Here is a 21,000-nt window from a genome sequence, read left to right on the forward strand (position 1 = left end):
TGTTAACGTCGTGCCCCGTACGTGAGCGACTACCGGTCATTCCGCCGTGTCTTGCGTGACTATTATTTTTTCTTAAAGAACGTTCATAAACCGGACACTTTAGACGTTCAGCATGCACTACGGTCTATTTAGTATTCACGGTGTCGCAGAACGCATGAACGAGGAACGAATACGAATCTTTCTTTCGTTGGTATGAAGTTTATTTTTACCGGTTACGAAAGGATTAATGAGGTAACATTGAAAAACAGATTTCGTAGAAAACGCTGCAGAGTAACACGCGTGAAACGTCTTAAGCACACGTTCTATATTTCAATCTACTAAAAGAAATTTAATACAAATGAGACTCGCGGCAAATTGTTTAATCAATGACATTAATAGTGGAAAGCGCTCGATAATCGTTTCTAACTTTTCTTTATTTTCTGCTTGCAGGTGAGTACATAGACATGTTGTATAGCATGCGATCAGTCGTGTTCCCCAGTGCCTGTCGTGCAGCTATCGGTGAGTACCTTAGTTATCGCAAAACGAGGCATCTAACGATGTGACGCTAGATCCAAACACGCACATGTTACGCGGTCGTAATTGACGGTTAAAGCGCATCCAAGGCGTGCTCCTGCAAAGCACGCTCCGTAAAATAGCTCGGCGGTCGCCGTCTTTGAAGATACGAGTGTAAACAGACGATACACTTGACGCCGCTGGAGAATGGCGGTGGCCGGGCGTGGAGGCGCGAAAAGGATGAGGAAAAGGGCGGAAAAAATGAGACGGGAAGAGAGGTAGGAGCGGAGGGGGCGATCGTAGGACCCGCGGCGATAATTCAAGCAAAAGGATGCATCAATCCTGCGGGCCCTCCGCCTCTCTCGTCCCGCCGGCACTCCCCTGTCCAGAAATAGAGTGATGTTCGTGGCGCTGTTTCTCTCACCGTCCCTCCTCTCGTCGGCGTTCCCACAAACTCGGTCTCCCCCGGGAAAAGCCGGATGACTGCCGATTTTTCCTGCCCGCACTCCGCCGCGCAACGTTCCCCCACGACGCGTCGTACAGCGCGCACTTTACAAACATAAATCTCCGCTCGCACGCGCAGGGGTCGATGCCACCCCCGAAACTAATCGAATTCGGATTCGCGCCGATTTGGCGTGATGCATTCTGCTTTGTTCGGACGCGACAGGTTGTCATGGATTTTACATGAAAAAAAAAACAAAGTTATTGTACATGTCATTTTAGCTTGCGTCGGATTAATATTAAATGCGACTTCTTAGACATTATGATATCGATTACTCGTTTAATCGAGATTTATGACGTTAAATTCAAGGATCATTTTGTAGCGCGTTATCAGCCTGACGCAATGAAAATATAAGGAAAACTGAACAGTTTGATAAGTTGAAAAATCGCCCGCCGAAATAAACAGTGCGTAATCGGAAAAGAAATGAATTTAGTGCCACGCGAGTTAACAGAAATTAATTTATCGCGGTGATAAATTGTGTCTCGCGTGCACTTAAGCCGTCCTTTACCCCTTTCACTATTAATGATATTACTGAGGTCGCAGTAGTCCGGGGAGAGCAATTAAATTTCTTCGCCCTGAATTGGAAGTAAAAGCACAAAACGTTTTCGCACAACGTCTGTTAACATCGCGTACGCGGCGGTGTTATGAATCCGTTTTGCGGAATTATTTATCTTTTAATCTCGCGTGAAAGCTTCATTTATTGGCGAGAGTGCTCCGCGTGCAATAAAACTTTTCTCGTTGCGCGGGCCGATATCATAACATTTTTGTCCCCGTGCGTTTTATTGGATTGAGAGCCGCCAAAGTGGCGATCATTTGTATCAATTTGCCGCGTGTTGCAAGAATCTACCCACGAAATATAGTGATAGCGCGTTCCTTCGAGTTTTTACGGAATTGCGTTCTCATAAAAATTACGTGGACACGTGGCGAAGTCGTTTGCGGTTGCTCTTCGGTATTTCTCTGCGAAAATAATGTGTTCGACGGTTAATATTAAAGATGAAGACTTTGCGCGTGCAAATAATTGCTGAAAGTTCAGCGCTTTACCGTCAAACAAATGTCAAAAACTTGAAAGCGACGCATTAGCTTTTCTCCTTGCTTTTTTTTCTGAAAACAAAATCTAAAGTCGTTGATCCCGCTATTTGTTGAGCTGTTCGTTTCTACTGTTTTTACATTTTCACTCGGGGAGCAAAGGAAAAAAGAGAAAAATACGCTTGTATTTCTGCCGGAAGTAGCAGCACTTAATAACGCGTACGCGGCTCGCTCGAATGGTCACAACAAAGTTAGCACTTAGAGATTTAAAGGCAGTTAGAGTCCGGAGGTTCTCGCTCTCCACTTTCCCATCTGATTTAGTAAAACGCATCTTGGGACATTCGGCCTAATACATTTCGACCGCGTGTATAGTAGGGAGGAGACTCGAGTCTGAAGAAGAAGCGTCTTCTCGTAGAACAAAGCTCGCCGCCTTCGCCAGGCATCAGGCACCTCCTAGCTTTCGCTCTTTTTCTTTTTGACGCCGGGAACGTTAACCAGATCACCGGATGCCCGGGACACTTTTCTCACCCACTCGACGTCGTTATCTACGCCGCTGAGAGCGGGACGGCCATAAAGCGAGACCTGTTTCGTACTCGGGTCTTATTGAAAAGTCCCATTAATTTCGCATTCCTCGCAGCAATAAAGTGCGCGTCTATCGGCGGGCGAATTCGGTGTGTACTTATCGCGAACCGCTGGCAAGATAAGCCGGAAGAAGTAGCGGGAGGGATGAGCCAACGCGCGTCGATGGACCGCGAGAGAATCATTTATCGCGGTTACTCTGTAATTTTGTCATCCGGCGACTCCGTTCTGCGGTTACCGATGCTCGTTAAGGCCGTACGCAAAGTGCCGTGATTATTGCCACCGCGATAGCACCTTCGCTCGTCGAACTTCATAAAGAAGAGATTACCTAATGGCTTCTCCTTATCTTATTAACCCTCGATATACCTGTGCCGCTCGTTCCGCTTATCTTCACGTTAATATCGAGCTGCTTACGCCAGATGGAAGTCTCTCGCCGCGCTCGCGTGTGTGGGTGATTACGCGTTTCTCGCTGCGTGTTTTGCGTGCAACCGGGAGTAATAACGCAGCTGCGGTAGCGCGAACGTGGGTTTCAACGGTCCGTCGACTCTTCACTAGATACCTCTGCGATCCTGGGCCTCCAAAGGTCTCTATTTCCATTCTCGGAAATAATTGCAAGCGAATCTCGCCGTTTCTAGCATCCGCGCGTGCTTTGCGTTTTCGACTTCCGTTCGACTTCTGCAGCTTGAACGATTTCTTCGGAAAGATCTTATACATGCAAGCTGATGTAAGGTTTCCCGAGTTGTATCACACTGGTGCGTTGACTTCTCGTTGCACGAAACACTACCCCTCGCGGCGTTCTCGCGTGTCGACGACGTTCCGACGCACGTTCGGGGCGCACGTTGTTTCCCCCGTCGCTCTCATCAATGTTGCAGATCAGCACGCAATGACCCCAGCTGACACGGGCCGCGATACTCTAAGTGGTTTTGCTCATAAAGCTGTAACGGCTAGGATAATGCCGTTAGTAAGTGTTCTTAAGTATGGGGATGAGTAACACGGGTACAAGAGCGCACATGCGACCCGCGAGAAAGAATGTCTCATCGCGATCGAAGTAGCTTTTATCGCGAACAAATCAGCGCGAGTCTTCATATTCGAACTGTCTGACAAAGTGAATTGCAAATTATCAAAATTTACGACAATTAATGGTTTAAAAAGGTATTTAAAAAGTAGCGGATTTTTTTATTTATGGCGCATCTTAGCATTTTGTAAAGTCTGCGCGTATAGCTATTTCTAATCTGGTTATTTCAGGATTTATAGCACGATCGCGTTAATAGGCTCTCTTGCCTGCATTGTTGCTCCTAAATTTATAAACGATTTCCACGAATATTAAACGTGAATACATTAGACTGACGGCTATTCGTATACATTACTAACAGGTATCGGACGAATAATAGTCCATAAATTCGAACGATTTATGCAAGAAGCTTCGCTTCGATGTCTCCGCGACGTAAATTATGCGGCTGTCCGTATTTCATTGAATGCAGAAGAATACTTCACAATTCCGAAGGTGATATTTACATTTTCCTTCTGACACGATTTGCGAGCGCGGTTTGGGCGGGGTCAACTAACGCTCCCGCGTTATTTTTACAATCTCGTTTCGGTGCCTCCATTGCGACAGCTCTCTCGTGTCTTACAAACTCGTGCGCGCATAAAGAGAGGAAAAAGTTCGACGGGCGGTATCGCGTTACCGGTAGGTAAGGCGCTTTTCTCTTCCTTTTTTTCGCTTTAGAAGGAAGAACGCTCGGCCGAGGGTCTAATAAAATTGAGACACAGCAAGAGTATGATGAGTTGCCCAAAATTCGACCTGACATATAAGCGCTCGGGCTTTGAAGGCTGAGGTAGAAAATACACACAGGGTGTATCCGCCTCTTGTGAATTAAGAATTCCTGCGCTGCTAAAGATGAGAAGATTAAAAATTCTTATGTAGAATGTAACTGGATCAGTGGGCCAAAATTCGCGAAACGATCAGTTTGGAACGAAATATCCAGCGAAAATGTAATTTATTTCCGTTTTCTTAAAAAAAAAATTCTCTCTGAGCACCATTGTAAAAAGAACAGACTCGATTATTGTCATATCTGTAATATTTGTCTACCCCTTGATAAAGTCGATTTAGAAAATCTCGAAGAACGCTCATTAAGTTGTCCGATAGAAATCACTGAGAGACAAATCGCGTGGCGCATTCAACCGTATGCGCCCGATATCACGCTAAATACGGATATATTTAGGTAATATATAGTAATAGCCATTTGATGTGTCCGTGTGATGAGGATCGTCGTTCTGGAATACTTACGGCCGATCGAACGCTAGGCCGAGAGGAGATTCTAATGAGAGCTCGCTCACTCACTCTCGCAAGATAAGCGTCGCGGCTGGGTAGCCCGTAACACGACGCATTCGTCCGTGCATTCCTGTCCGGTTTCCTCCTTTTCTGGTCGCTCCCTGCACCCTTCGACCCCCCTCCGCCCCGTTTCGTGCGCCACAGCATCTACTGCGTCTGCAGTACGGCTCTTCCCCATCCTTCCCGGTCGCACGGGCCTATCTCTCCAGCATTCGTTTCCTCTCTTTACTCCTTCTTCCTCCTCTCGTCCCTACCTGATCGCCCCCTCTCCCCTTTCTGCTTCTTCTTTTCTCTCCCTCACCCTCTCCTCGCCTCGCCGTCGTCCACCCCCGGCGTCTTTTGTCTTATTATTTTGTCGGCGCGCGCGGCCGGCAGGTATATCTCTCCTTCTACACGGCACTCCTCTCTTCTCTCCTCTCACCGCGATCCCCGCATATAAACATCGCGGCTTTATCTGAACGTTTTATAGCGTTGAGGTCCCCGCCAGCCGAGGGGATCGGCCGGGATCACCCCGAAGAAGGAGGAGAGAGCCGGATCGGTGCCGGGCTCTCTTGTACGAAGCGTGCGCGCGCGCGCGGAGCGAAGATCACGGATTCACGGCCTACGCTTCTTCGACTCCTTCGCGATCTTCTCCGTTCCCTTGTGTGTTCCTTCCTTCGTTCCTGTCCGTCGTCGTTCTCCTCCTGTCCCGCCGCCAATTACAATGTTCGCTTTTGCAAATTTCTGTCTTTGTCTCGCGCTGCCTGGCGCGATCAGCGCCGAATTCGAAGGACCGGGCGCCGTTCTCCAAGGACCCGATGTAATGATAAAGCGTCCTCGCGGCCCCCCTTACAGGACATCGTCGTAAGGAAAAGGAAAAGAAAGGAAACGGCTGAAGTCATTTGCATACTCCGCTCGGGTCTCCTTCCCTTCGTTTCTGTCGTCCTTTCTTTGCTCTTCTTATTGGCTTTTTCCGCATGAAATACTTAAAGTGATCATACATTCCGCTAAAATGGTGGAGAAAGAACGCAGTTTGCTGTTCTTATTTTTTTCAATACGGTTGGTTTAGCGATGCAGCTTCTTACTTTCAAATTGCTTTTAAATCTTATTTTTAAATTGATTTTTACATCAGTGAGATACATGGAACTCTTTGTTGACCATGGGTGATCGCGAATCACCTGCGTATATTGCCAACTGCATATCTCGATCGAGAAAATTAATTCCGTCAAAGCCGCTACGGTTAGACAGCGATTGAGCTGCGGAAATATAATAAATCCGGGATCGGTATCACGGGGACAGATCTTAATAAGTATATTAATAAGCATATATCAAATCACTTATTCGACGGCTATCATATTTTATTACTGCGTAGTTAGCTAGACCAACGATTGGATTTGTCATTGAGAATTATAATTTATTGTAATTACATCAATTCTAATCACTCACCGCTTTTTTTTGTTATTCCTGCGGTTTGCGAAACGATCGCCTGTCAGTCGCCTTGAAAGTTACGGTGATAAACCGATAAGCATGTAAATTCATTCGCACAACGTGTCGCGCATTCGAGGCGAGTCGCGGTCGCCTCGCAAAATTACGATGTGCAACCGGCGCATGCTGTCCGAAATATAAAAAAACTTTACATTGCGCGAGTTATTTGCACGAAGCGTTTTATTATTCCGCGTTGTCGGAGAGCGCGAAATAAATCTAATAATAATGTCGCATTGAGGTATTTATGTATTTTGCGCATCGATGTAGTACTCTTTCTCTTCAGGAACTAATACAGGATATTGAATAAAATCAGCCAACACGTGCAGACGCAACACAAGATTTTGCTTGAAAAATATATTACAGAATATATTGCGGAATGCTTTTTTTTACGCAAGATTCTATATATATACCCAATGACTTGCGTGAAATTGTGCTATCAACGTATAATTCATTTTCATACATATTATCTCAGTTAGATTAACATATCTTTTTAAAGTGTTTCCGTGTTTTTGAAAAATAACTTAAAGTAATTTGCGCGAGTAATTCGCTGTACCGGTTTAATTGAGAATTTAATTATTGTTTGCTCGTTAATTATCTTTGCATTAAAAATTGTTTTGAAGATAACTAGATCAGGATCTCGGTGCTTATAATGTTCGTTTTTATACAACCATAATTTTTATCTTTCTTTTTTTTCTTTTTTTTATATAAATAACGTAAGAATTTTTTTTATTTTTTGTATTATTACGTATATTAATTTTATTGTCACGCTAACTGATACGTGATTACCGTTGAATATCACACGTTTCAATTTTTCACAGGTCGAAAGAACACTGTTGACACTAGAAAATGTATTCGCGCGTCCAAGAAACGCCATTATTCGCAGACACTGCTCTCAAAGGCTAGGCGTAAAGATGAGAGTATTTGAAGTTTCTTTGATGCACGTATGGTAAACACGGTTATTAGTAATTGTTGTTTGAATGGATGCCAGTTGCACGCTTGTTTGTGTCAGTCGAGATAAGTCTTCCTGCAAGTGATGCGCGACTTCGAATCTATTACGCGTACAAAATCATTTGTTACTTCCGTTTAGAGTTTGAATAAAGTGTCTTTGAGACATGTGCTCGTGCAGCAACTGACTCGAAGTGCGCCGTAACATTCATTAATTGAAAACGATCCAGCACGAGCTCTATTTCACAAGATGCCTTGCGTGCGAACCAACGCTGCGCACTTAGTTAGCCATCTAACAAATTTATTTCTGCCAAGATCGCGATTATATTATATTACGTTTAGAAAGTCGCAATTAGTTTCGCGTTGCTTGGTAAAAAAATTAATTAATTATTCTTCCAGTGAATATACCATGTTTATGAAAAAATGTTACATATTGCACTTGATTATTATTTACTGCCAATTTGCAATCGTTAAAAGCTTAATTTAACATCCGAGATATGCAAAATCAAAGAAACTTTCGCAGCATTTGCGATAATATTTTACGAAATATTATGCATGTGCAATCTTATTTGTAATATAACTTTATCATTGCGTTTATAACACTTAAAAGACGGATAACACGATTTTCTAGTTATTTGCGTTTTTTTTTTTCAACATAAGATATCTCTTTCTATAATAACGGCACATCAGGCGCAGGAGCTTTAAGATCCCTCCAGCTCGTCACAAGTTATGCGTAGCCCGTATGCGAGTAATGTTCGTTGGTAAAACATCGAGATAAGAGCCAATTAGCTTATCAATATAGAAGGTAGAAGAAAAAGAAAAACAATACACGACACACAGCAATTACAGGCCTACGTTGAACGGAAACGAAATCAACAAAAAGATAGGAAAAAACTTACGTAGCTATCACTTTTATCGCAGACTCATAAATAATGCCTAATATAAGCCCAGTTTGCACTCGGTGCATCTTATGCATTATTTAATTCCGTTGTGCAGGATAATTTTTAGCGCAAACAGCGACGAACTGGTTGTCGCAAGGTTCGGTAGAATACGTGCAAACACTCGATATATGTCTCGCTTTCGCGTGACGATTCTCGGGCAGTTCTGCTTCCGATACCTTGCCGTCGCTCCGCTTCGCGACATGAAAGAAGAAGGTGCGCGTGCACGACGTGGCTCTCTCGATCTCCACTAACGATACAAAGGACAAAAAAGCGCGAGAGCGACTGTAAAATTTACGAGGCCTAACTCGCTCTCCGCGATACGCTGCTCATCGGGCGTTTAACGATCGTCGCACAGCGACTACCAACGAGGTTCGACGATATTTACGACGAACGATTTTTCGAACAGCGTATTGTGAGGTAAGGAGTGGGTGTGCATGATGTGTCATCAACCGACGCGTGTAGACTTCCATATAAATAGTATTATATTTCACATTTTGTTACAGTTCAATAAATATCTTTCAAGTTTTATTTACATAGGCGGCGAGGGGACGCGGGGAAGTTAATAAGAGAGAACCTTTAACCGTGGTCGCGATCTTCTTTGACCGAAACTGCAAGACGAACGTGCGTAATCAGTGCGTAGAAAGCTTCATTTGAAAAACATCATGAGAAATGATGATCATGTTAACTCTTTGAATGATAATACTTGCAATTTCAGACTTAAAAATACACGAAGATGTCGAAATAAAAAACATCACATTTAAATTAATTCAGAAAACTGGTAAGGAAAATATTTTTATTGCCACTTGAAATCTGCATTTTAAATAATTATCAGATGCAGATTTAAAAAGTGAAACGCAGAAAATAAAAGTTCGATTGCTTCATTCATTTGATAATAAAATTTTTCTACCACAAGTTAAAGGTTTTCACGCGCACAACGTTGTTGTAACCCGACGTTACATTGCATTGGCCGTGAATGATAATTCTCTGCAACTATCTATAATTAACAAATATTTCGCAGCGACAGTAGAAACGAAATCTGTCCCTAACGTCGAAGTATTTATGGCACTAATCTGATCGTCTGCGTGCAATCACGTATTCACCAAACATCACATATACGCAATTATTCTCGCGAATTGCTTTCGACACACACTAAATATCTTCGGGATACCAGAAACATATATGATCTCTAGAGTAGAGATTTTGTGAAATCCAAGAAAATGCAGATTGAATTCCTCAGATGACTGGCAGTGAGTGCGTTGAAGAACGAGAACTTTTCGTTAAATCGGAACGTGTCCTCCTGCGTCACTAATCTTTAGCCGACGATAATTCACAGTTTTCGCATAATAATTATATGATTAGCGGTTTTTTACTCGCGCCTCGTAGTCAATGATTAAAGTCAGTAAATGCAGGAACATATAACGAGTTTGCGAGATCAATTCACGAATCATAATCGGTTAACAGCGTCAATCACATTACAATTTCTCAAGCGCGCGACTATTCGTTAACAATTCTCTGGTGAGTCTCCACACTTGCTTCGCCGCGTTCTCCAGGCCGCTGGGCGATTTCCCCTTGAAGAGATCGAGATTCGGTAGAAAATAGTGCGGGCATCTGCGGCACTGCAGGCAGGAAATCAGCTGCAGGAAGATGCCGTTTATCCGCTCGGCCAGGCAGCCCTCGTCCCACTCCGCCTCGTGCGGATGCTTCTCGCACTCGTAGAGCAGCAGAGTCTTCATGTGATAGCTGGTAACTGGATTACCCGGCAGATCTAGATGCCGGTCTCTGAGAGTCTTCAGTATGCTGAGGCAACGCTTTCTGCTCGCGCCTTGCAGCAATCGATTCTCCGCGTCGATGAAGGACAACGCCCAGGCGTCGCCTTCCATGGCGGACTGCTTGCCCTGCAGACCTATGCATTCCTTCGACAACATGTCGAAACCTTCCGCCTTCACTTCGGCGACGATGTTCGGATGCGGCCAGGGTATGTGCGCGATCGGCCAATGGGAGGCCGATCTCGGCCAGAGCCCGGCGCACTTGAACGCCGGCGTGATCTGCACGACGTATCGCTCTCTTATCCGCAGCTTCACCTCGGTGGTGTCGGCGATCATCTTAACCGAGTCTCGATATGTGCACTTATCGCACGCCTGCGCCACTAGAGTCTGGAATCGCGAGCGTATCTTTCTAGCCGATAGATAGCCGGACGCGGTGATAAATTCGACCCAGAGAGACATGGACCTTTTGCGCCCGTCACTGAGTTTCAGCACGGCGCAGCCGGGCAGAGTGCCGTCGTCCACGAAGTTCAGCACGCCCATCTGATTCAAGTAGATGACGATCTCGAATTCCGTCGGCGAAATCACGTCGAGGCCGTCGAACCGGCCGTTGTAGTCCGTCAGAGACGAGATAAATCTCGGCTCCTGCACCTCCACTTCTTTCAAAACGTCCTGCACCACTCGGCACACCTCCTGGATCGTCTTCGCCACCTGGCTCTTCCTGGTCATCACCCGCTCGCCGAAATATTTATTGAACTGATAAACCATTCTGGAGTGCGACGAAATCATATCAGGCGGCACCAGCATCGTGGACCGCGCGTAGTGCACGAATGGTCACTGCACGGTCTTCAGCTCCTCATTGCATTCTGACGTTTTCACAAGCTTTCCCACCGCTTTGCGTTGCCATCGAGCTGTCTCGCACGGTCTACCGCATTGTGAGAGCACGGACAGGCTTGTCGCTCGTAAATCGACGTGAAATTTTGTTAGATTCACCCTCGGTATCCGGATCGTGTTCGCCAGGACGCGCCGTACGCCGGGGGATACCAACGCAACGAAAAGGCTAGGTATCACGAGCGTCTCCGTCCAGAAGCAGATTGCCGACTGCGCTGTTGTCTACCTCCTCCGCGTCACCCACTCTTCGCGGCAAGCACAAGCATACAAGAACATTGGCACCGCCTCTTCCAACGGATTACGCCTCCCGACAAGATTCCTTGCCCAACCGGTGGTGCCTCGTGCCAGACGGGCGTGGTTAGCTGCGCCAGACCGACAAGATCGATCCGGCACACGAGGCACTCTGGCAGCGTTTGTGTGTAGCGTAGAGGGACGAGGGTAATGCGAGGTAACCCTCGTGGTAGCCCTTCTTCCTCCCCATGAATTATGTAGGAACCGCTCGGTTTATTTCCCATCCGCGAGGGCTCCGGTTCCTCCCCCCCGCAACCCTTTTAGTTATTCCGAAATTTTCGACATGGTGGACCATGGTCGTGTCTGTACTGCCGGATAGAGTTACCTCGAGCTCCTTCGCATCAAGGATATTTTGTTTACAATAGGTCGGCATTGGCACTCAGTGAACTGTAATAATTATCCCTCATTATTGCAGCTAGTTGATTGACATCAGAATCATTGAAAAATGTGGCGCTTTGAAGCATGAATAAACTGATTTGAATATCTGACACGAGACATCGGCTGGAAGAACATTTGATTTTTTTAATTCTTGAATAACTAAACAAATATATTCTTATAGCAATAACTATAAAAAAAAAACAATATTATCTTTTACACAATTGCATATTTTAATCATTATCTTAATCGTTTAAGTATTTTTTTTAACAATTCTATAAATTTTTATATTATCAAGCAAATAGTTAAATTAAATTTGTTAGCAGAAGTAGCTATTCGTATATAATGTTGATGTTGTCCACCGTAAGAATACTACTGATTTTACATGATATAAAATGAAGAAGAAAGCGGGAGGAGTTAAAAAAGATTAAAAAACATTAATATTTTAACGATGAAAATGCTGCAGCTTTTTACAGTGAAGAATGTGTATTAATTTGAGATCTCACAATCAATAACGATCTTTACTGTCCGTGTTAGAGTGCAATAACAATTATTGTACGCATTTGGAAGTAGTCGAATGTGTAGTAAAGCAAGGAAAGTGAATGGCACCGGTTAACGAATGTCAGGAAAGGAAGACGCGAAACGATTATGGATAAAATTAAGATAAGAACGTGATATTCCATGCTGGCGTATAATGAAGATGACAGTCTGTTTTGCTGCTAGCGCGCGCGAATCGTTTCAGAGTTCTATAACTTACACGCTAAGGTACAAATATGGCATAATAATGGTGCAATAAATTTATTATGATTTGATATACTATGAGAAACGTACTCTTGTAAAAGGACGGCAATTTTACGAAAAATCAATTAAGGAAATTATAAAATACACACGCACACGCATTAATTTATCGAATAACGTTACCAAGATGAGTTAAACGTTTCAACTCAAATGCTTGGAAATGGGATGTAATTTCTGGGTAGAATAATTTCATTGATTTTTAATAATAACGTTTAATTAAAGGTGATAAATGCATTTATTCATTATTTACATTCCATATTTCAAATAATGATCCAATTATAAAATAAATATTCTTTAAATAATATAAAAAATATGTATACCACATATATATACATATAACAATGAGCAGTCAAACCACCGTCGGAAGCTTGCTGGTAACCGATTATAAATATCAAATCAATAAGAATAACAAATCACATTATGCTGTAGATGAACATATAATTATAGCAATCGTCAATTGAAATGTATTACATATTTTACATAGGCAAGTAACGCGGATTTAGAATGCTAGAATGGTTCTGTTCCGTTAAAATATATTTTCGATATATAAAAATTCCGTCAAGAGAATTTTATACAGAATATTATTGAACATTCGGAGAAGATTAGATCTTCAGAATTTATTTTTTTATCTTATTGCAATTCTTGTATTTGTCGCTTGATAATTTGAGATGAAATAATTATTATCACACTAAACAATTATACGAGATATTCTATTTTGAGAAAACCAATCGCACACAATCCATATGTATTACGACATGACGCGTTATATTAATTATCGAGATATGCATTTAACACTTAACTAGTCGCGTGGAATATCGTGAGTTCGGCTGACGGAATCTTTATTTCACAGTAATATAAATTGTTTAAGTAAGGCATTGATATATTAACTTCGAGAGAAACCTTGTAACTTATCGAAATCTAACACGGAACTGTCATGTTGCATTATATTTCACGGCACGTTAAAATATTCAGCTGTCTGTAATATTTTTCTTTCGAATACTCGCGATAAATTTTATTCGATATTTATCTGTGCGGATATTATTGCGCTATTCGCTAATTAATCGTGCATTTTGATTTCCACGCGACTACTTGAACGTTAGAAATAAAAAAACTCTTTTATCTACCGAAGGATCATTATTGCTCGTTGAATCGTGATTGTTACTAAAAGAAACGATTTTCACTTGAAATGGTTTACGTGTCGAGAATCATTTGTAACAATGCACTATCTCTAAGCCCTTGATACAAGCGTGTATTAAGTAATAACAATAACTGCAATATCGTTCGCGTGTAGTATCGGAGAAGCATGTAATACCATGCGGCAGCAACGTTCTGAAAATTCTGTTACACGTATCAACGTGCGATTCCTCGCTCTTCGACTTGTCGCACGTTTTTCCGAAACAGGAAGATGCTAAAGTTTTTCCAGTGCGCGGCTGTTCGTAAGCAATTCCCTCGTGAGTCTCCAGACTTGTTTAGCGGCGTTCTCGAGACCGCTGGGCGATTTTCCCTTGAAGAGATCGAGATTTGGTAGAAAGTAATGCGGACATCTGCGGCACTGTAGACAGGATATCAGCTGCAGGAAAATTCCGTTGATGCGATCGGCCAAGCATCCCTCGTCCCACTCGGTTTCGAGAGGATGTTTCTCGCACTCGTGCAACAGCAGCGTTTTCATGTGATAACTGGTGACCGGATTGCCGGGCAGATCGAGATGCCGGTCCCTCAGGGTCTTCAGTATGCTGAGACACTTTCGGCGACAGCCGCCTTGCAGCAGTCTGGTCTCCGCTTCCGTGAACGACAGCACCCAGGCGTCGCCTTCCATCGCCGATTGTTTACCTTGAAGCGCGACGCTCTCCTTCGATAACAGATCGAAGCCTTCCGTTTTGACCTCCGCCACCAAGTTGGGATGCGGCCAAGGGATGTGCGGTATCGGCCAGTGCGCGGCGGATCGCGGCCACACGCCGGAACACTTGAACGCCGGCGTGATCTGCACGACGTATCGCTCGCGTATACGTAGTTTCACCTCGGTAGTATCGGCGATCATCTTCACGGAGTCTCTATAGTTGCACTTGTCGCAGGCCTGCGCCACGAGGGTCTGAAATCTCGAGCGTATCTTACGGGCGGACAGGTAGCCGGACGCGGTGATGAACTCCACCCAGAGAGACATAGATCTCTTGCGACCGTCGCTGAGCTTCAGCACGGCGCAGCCCGGCAGGGTGCCGTCGTCGACGAAGTTGAAGACGCCCATTTGATTCAGGTAGAGGACCACCTCAAATTCACCCGGCGAAATCACCTCGAGGCCTTCGTAGCGGCCGTTGCACTCGGTCAGCGAGGAGATGAAGCGCGGCTCTTGCACCTCGACTTCTTTCAGCACGTCCTGCACGACCTTGCACACCTCCCGTATAGTTTTTTGTACCTGACCCATGCGAGCCTGCACCCGCTCGGCGTAATACTTGTTCATCTGGTACAGCATCTTCGAAGGGCCGCCCATAATATCTTGTGGAACCAACATCATGACGAGATTGTCCGCTTCCGGCGATCCTGAGGATGTTCTTCCGCCTCAGACGAGCGTCGAGCTTCATTCTCTCATGCGCATATTCACTCGCGGATCAGCATGTCATTAGTATCGTTGTTGTTGTCGTCAATTGTTTTCTCATGCATGATTCCGACGGCGGCCGGACCGATCGCCGATGTCGCCCTTGATTTTCAAGCCCGAGGGGGGGTTGGTGCCGCTCAAAAATCGCAAGTTTTAAAAAAAAAGGTCGGAACGGGTTACGGATGAACGAACTGTGCGTGCCTAATCGTGCGGCAGGTGTTATACGTGCAACGAACGTAGCTTGAGGTGTCTCGCGCGCGCGACGACAGAGAGAACGCCGCTGACCACCGGCTGGTTCCGCTGCCGTTGTAGTTGTGTACCCTGTCCCGAAGTCCCGCCTCCCGAGAGAGAGGATCTGCACGTGGAGTGTGCGCGTTGTTACCACGCCTCCGATCGTTCCTCCTCTGTTCCTTCTGCCGCTCGCCGCACCGTCGCTATCGATGGGTAGCGATAAGCCATGCGGGTTACGGAACCCTATGACATTCCGTCACTAGCAATAATTTTCGATTTTTCATGATATTTCTGTCTCACCGCTCTCCGACTTCCGTATAAATTCTCACGAAATTTTATTAGAATTTTTCAGTAAGCTAAAACAAAAATTATGTATCGTTACTTGTAAGCAGGACTCATGAGAGATACTTTATGATAATTCTAAAGTGGCAAGAATATTATTTTTAAAAACAAATCGGATTATTTAACATTTCTACTAAGTTTAAAATTTATTTTTTTATCAAATATTATTACATAAAACAACAATTGGGATTGTTAAAGTTTGCAGTTATTTATTCTTTAAATGCAGCTATTAATTCCAGCTTGCATTTCTTGTACACCGATAGTTGAAAAAATTTTGTAAATAGATGAGAGATTTCCATGGTGTCATAATTTCAGTTCCGATCCAAATGAATATATACGATAACGTTTCGTTGAAAGGATCATTTGAATATTGGACACTGGCGTGAAAGTCGGAGAGTGTCGACGCCTTCCGTTTTTGCTCGCACACACGATGCTGCTTCAATTTTGATGGGACACAAACACGTATCGGCAGAGGCAGGTGCGCGCGACGAAAAATAGCTTACAAACACGAGATACTGAAGCCCACCTTTTATACCACTATCGTAAAAACGCACGCCACAGAAATATCCATCGAAGAATACCGATCGACCGAGTAGATACATCAGATATCCAACGCGCAAGATTTCGCCGATTAGAGCCTCCACACTTTCGGCAACCATCACTCTCCACTTGCTAGATTTTTTCAACCCTTTGTGTTAGAACGAAGAGCGAACATCAATATGCACGCAATGATGTTTTTCTCTTTTCATGAATTTAATTAATATTTTTAATATTTTAATTATTACTGAAAAAAACTTTTAAAATACTTTTATCTATTTACGTTCTAATTATCAGGAATTAATTTTATTTTGTCAAATTTTATAAAATACTGAAGACACATGGTAAACACTGGAGAAGCCTTCCACCTTTTTATTCAATTTACTCAATTACAACCCCCGGTCCATCACTGTCCAACTCGTTGTTTATGCTCCGATTGCCAAAGCTGCGGAGCGAAACGGCGAGTTATGCCAGCAAGTCGCGCCGCGTTCAATTCGTGCTTCTCGTTCGTGGATAATCGAATAAAGCTCGGGAATCCAATCTACTCCAAGTTGGAGTGGTAGATTGGTACCCGGCGGTCCCTAGTTCGCTCTCGCTAATACGACTTGATTCATGAGCCGAGCACGTGTGTCGTACTCGCGCTCTCTGTCTCGCTTTTCTCGTTTCTCTTCTCCCATCTTGCGCTCGTGAGCCGAGGGGTCAAACGTTCTGCTACATCAGCCCTCGCATTAAGGCAGAACCTGGGGGCTCCTTCCGCCCTAAATGTGCCTTTCATCATCCCATTCCGACTAATTCGTTTATCATCTGAATTATTTGTACACCAATGTTCTCGCGGCTCGGCTGGAAAATGACGCTTCGCGAAATCATGTTTTAATGCGAAATTATATCTGGAAAAATTTATTAGTATAAAAATGATATTCTTTTCAGAAAAATCAAATCTTATCGAGCTTGCAATCGACGATGGCTCGCTCGGCATTTTATTCTTATCGTGAAAAGAATGAATTCGGGCGATCGATGCATGCCAAAATATTTCATTCGACATTGTACCGTACAAATACAAGAACACTTTTGGTTTCTATTGCGTAGACTCTCGTCCATTGTATAATATTTCTATTGAGAATTGTGGCGCATCTTCTTGGGGCGATCACTTCGGTCTATGCAGACGGCATGTCGAGTCGACCTTGTAAATCAGCTCGGATGAACATCCCCGCGTAATCCCCGAGTAATCCGGGATTCGCTCGTTGAGCTTCGGCAGCCGGTAGAAAGACGGTGGCCGTGGAGTGCGTATTTCACGGTTTCTTTGTCAAATGGCACGGAAAAAAAGGTCTACCCGAATGTCGGGATTTTATCTCGAAGAAATCGCTCCGATTATTACGTAAATCTATCATTTGAGGAAAAAATTGCGGATTTCGAATGATTGAATAGTACAAAATCAATCATTTGGCGTAAAATACGTAAATATTTTTTATGAAATATTATAAAATAATTAGTTTTGGTAGAATTATAAGCTAGTTAGCTTGAACGCTTGAAACTACGCAACGTCGATTAAACGCCGATCGTTTACAGCACAATTATTAATAGCAGCGATGTCGCCTTTAATATCCTAAACATTCACGGACTAGTAGTTTAGACAAGTCGTTGAGCGCGACAGCCGGTCCGCTCGCATCTGTTACCGGAAACTGGTCGCATTATTTGCTGTTTTATGACACGTGGAAAACCCATATAGTGCGGGTTAATTAAATGGAAAAACATCGTCCGCTGTCTATCGAGCGTCATTAGTACAGACAGCTTCGTCGACCCATTGGTCGTCACGTCCTGTTCGTGTTTCGTGCTCGTCAGCGATTTCCTCGTTACGTTCGTTTCGTCAGATCTACATTGAGCTTCCGAAAGATTTTTTTTTGTCTACTCGCTCGGCAACAAATTTAGTGGAACGCGAGACGAGTCACGCCGCCCTTTGTGCGTTACATGCCGCGATGCGTTATCTCGCGCGATGCTGCGGTAATAAAGGTATGAGAACACGCACGTGAAACACATAACTCATCGCTTGGGATCACCGCGAATGTTTCGAGCATTAGCCGGCACATCTATAGAAACGGGCGCCGTTTGTTTGTGTCAGCAATTTTACGTTCAGTATTTTGTGCAATTCATTTTTATCGCGATTTTTTTCAACAACGTTGAATTTATAATTTTGCATATTTAAAAAATGTGTATATAAACATTAAACAAAAATTAAGTATATTGTCAATATTAGAAGAATAGAAGATAAAATTTCCAAGCTTTTTATCATGCATTAACAATATTTTCTCTAAAAAGAATTAAATGAATTATTGTTATCAATGCCGAGAACAACTGAGACATCGTGTAGAAGCGTAGCATTCCTTGAGCGATTATTCATGCGCTTTTTGCCATTCGCATCGCCGTGATTTCGAAAGAAGTAGCGCTTGAAAACGAAGAGGGGTTCTCGTAGGCGTCCAAGTGAGCCCGACGAGTGGAGCGGCGGGTCCATTATTGTCCGTCGCTTAATCTGTTTGTTGTATACCGCCAGCGGGCTGCTAAGTGGTATCCCATTCTATGGTACCCCTACGGCGTACGTAGTGCCAGCGAGCTGTGCGCGAGAGGGGGGCCCCCTTTGCGAACGCGACACATGTTGTTACATCACGTCACCCATTGTCGTCGCGGCGCAACCCCGGCGCTCCGCTGAGTCGGGACGGTTTCGGTTGGTGAGAGATGAGCACGGAGACATGGGGAGTTCTAATCGCGCACCACTTGACACTCCGCGGCCAGGACCTCGCTTTAACCGCGTGTGGTCTCCGCCACCCAGCCGCTGGTTCGCGTGTAAACACATTATTTTGGCATCCTCACGTATTTTGCGGCTTGACGACATCTCAAACAGAACTCTCGAAGATGAATATGTTACACACGCAATGAATATGCGCAGAAATGTCGGACATTTTTCTTGCGCGTAAACAGTAATTATGAAAACATGTAAACAATATTTTTTAAAGAAGATGGAAATGGATTGATTGAAAAGTTACAATAATGTATGTATGAATCGAACTTTGTCATTATTTTTATATTTCTTCTGATAATATATTACTTTAGCTTGAAATCCAAATCTAAAATTTTATATATAAGTTATCTTTTTTTTTTTTTTTTAATCTTGAATGTTCCATATTTGAATAATATGTTAAATATTAACGCGAGATTAATCTACTGAATAAAATACGTGCAAATAAGATTGATATTGTATTAAAGAACTATTAAACATTTCTTTTCCATCGATTAACGCATTAAGGAGGCAGAATAATCTTCTGTATGCGGAAAGATTAAACAACAACGGATGAGCCTATCTATCCTTGACAAGATTTAACGCGAAGTACGTGATATATCTACGTTGCAACCACAAGTATCCGAGTAATAGATTCTGAGCCGCGATGCTACCGTTATCAATCTCGAGCAGTGTTTGCGGAGAGCTTGCGCAGATCACCCTAGGGGTTGGCTTTGTGCATTTGCTCCCCGACTGGTCTCCAACCTTGCGCGTTGCCTTCGCCGCGCAGAACGCTCTCGGTAACAGCCACGTGACAAAATCATAAAAAACGCACACACTGCCCTTATAATCATTATAGAATATGTTACATTGGTTTTCGGATATGCACACTCTCAATTTTCGCCAATGCACGTTTTTGTGTGTGTACAAGTATGACATTTATGATCCCGAAAGATTCAAAGCCGTTATGTTCTTGTAATTTCGACAGGCGTGTCGCGTGTCATCGTTAACATTTAACAAGATACAAAACATGTTTGGACAAGCTCTTTTTTTTCTTCATTAACGAAGTTGACTTATTTTTCGCGCATCATTATTATGCGAGGAATTTACTTTGACAGTTTACCGCGACGGCGTGTTTTCGTGAAAATATTCAAAAGCAAAATGTCAAAAGACACATGGGAATGTTAGATTCGGGGCTTTCCAGAGCTATAAATTTCTACATTTTACTGGCGATCCATTCTTTATCGGTGGTTATTTGTTTATTACTCGAAACATTTACACTCGTCAGAATTGAAACCGCATATAAAACCAAACGCTACCCGCTGTTCCACCTTGATTTGATGATATTCTTATTAAGGAATTTTAATATTTATTTCTTCTTTTCGATTTATGTAATGTTAGCATGCATAATTCGCATTCGTTGGAATTTATACATCGTCGCTATAAAATTAATCAAAATATTTGTAAAACATATATTTAATCGCTTGGCAAGCATAAGGAATCGTCAAAAGCGCTTCTTAATTAAAGAATGGTAAAATAATTATATGAATACGATTATTTTATACCTTGAGCATTTTAAAGCTTTTTCGGAATTGACAAAATGACATAAAAATACATTTTTGAAAAATATTAACGAGTTAATAATTATAAATAATTAAAAATAAAATGAATCTGATAACACTATTATTTTCAAATATATCACAAAATGAATAGCAAATAAAATATAAATATTATAGCAATTAAGCACAAATAGCTTATAAATTATATGTATATTTCGTTAAATAAAATGCCAATAATATTTTTATTGAAATCGAATCATTATTAATTCGGATATAAATATGACATTGCCACCGTGCGCCCATACTTTTTTCTTCATCAAAGCAAAGCGGTTTTTTTTGGCAAAAATCGACTTTAAGGTGTCTTCGAGTACTGATCCCGGCTTTGATAAGTCCGACAACATTTCTGGTTACGTTTACATTTGTGATGGTTGGCTTTAACGGACGATTTTAGCGGACGACCACGGCTGCAGATAGGATCTTATTGGCATTTTTGATTGCGGATTTTTCGAGCGTAATCAGCTGAATGGATCATTTCGGCGGATTATTTCGAGGATAATTTCATTCTCCGCGCATAA

The 21,000-nt window shown here is 43.1% G+C and overlaps 3 protein-coding genes across 19 annotated transcripts in view; 1 reads left to right on the forward strand and 2 right to left on the reverse strand.

Moving 5' to 3' along the window:
* Positions 1-21,000, forward strand: part of rg (rugose) — a 284,521-nt gene that overhangs the window by 242,995 nt on the left and 20,526 nt on the right. The window lies entirely within an intron of this gene.
* LOC105668303 (protein mab-21) lies at positions 8,746-11,771 on the reverse strand. The gene has a single exon (XM_012360586.2). The coding sequence runs from the start codon at positions 10,849-10,851 to the stop codon at positions 9,754-9,756; it is 1,098 nt and encodes a 365-aa protein (XP_012216009.1). The 5' UTR covers positions 10,852-11,771; the 3' UTR covers positions 8,746-9,753.
* Positions 12,611-16,325, reverse strand: LOC105668301 (protein mab-21-like). Its single transcript, XM_012360585.2, has one exon. It carries the CDS (start codon positions 14,906-14,908, stop codon positions 13,808-13,810), a length of 1,101 nt encoding a protein of 366 aa, XP_012216008.1. The 5' UTR covers positions 14,909-16,325; the 3' UTR covers positions 12,611-13,807.

The sequence above is a fragment of the Linepithema humile genome, chromosome 7 (genome assembly GCF_040581485.1).
Source record: "Linepithema humile isolate Giens D197 chromosome 7, Lhum_UNIL_v1.0, whole genome shotgun sequence".
Lineage (NCBI taxonomy): Eukaryota > Metazoa > Arthropoda > Insecta > Hymenoptera > Formicidae > Linepithema > Linepithema humile.

Excerpts from the sequence above, each read along its gene's own strand:
- LOC105668301 (XM_012360585.2), bottom strand. The coding sequence starts at position 14,908 with ATGATGTTGGTTCCACAAGATATTATGGGCGGCCCTTCGAAGATGCTG.
- LOC105668303 (XM_012360586.2), bottom strand. The coding sequence starts at position 10,851 with ATGCTGGTGCCGCCTGATATGATTTCGTCGCACTCCAGAATGGTTTAT.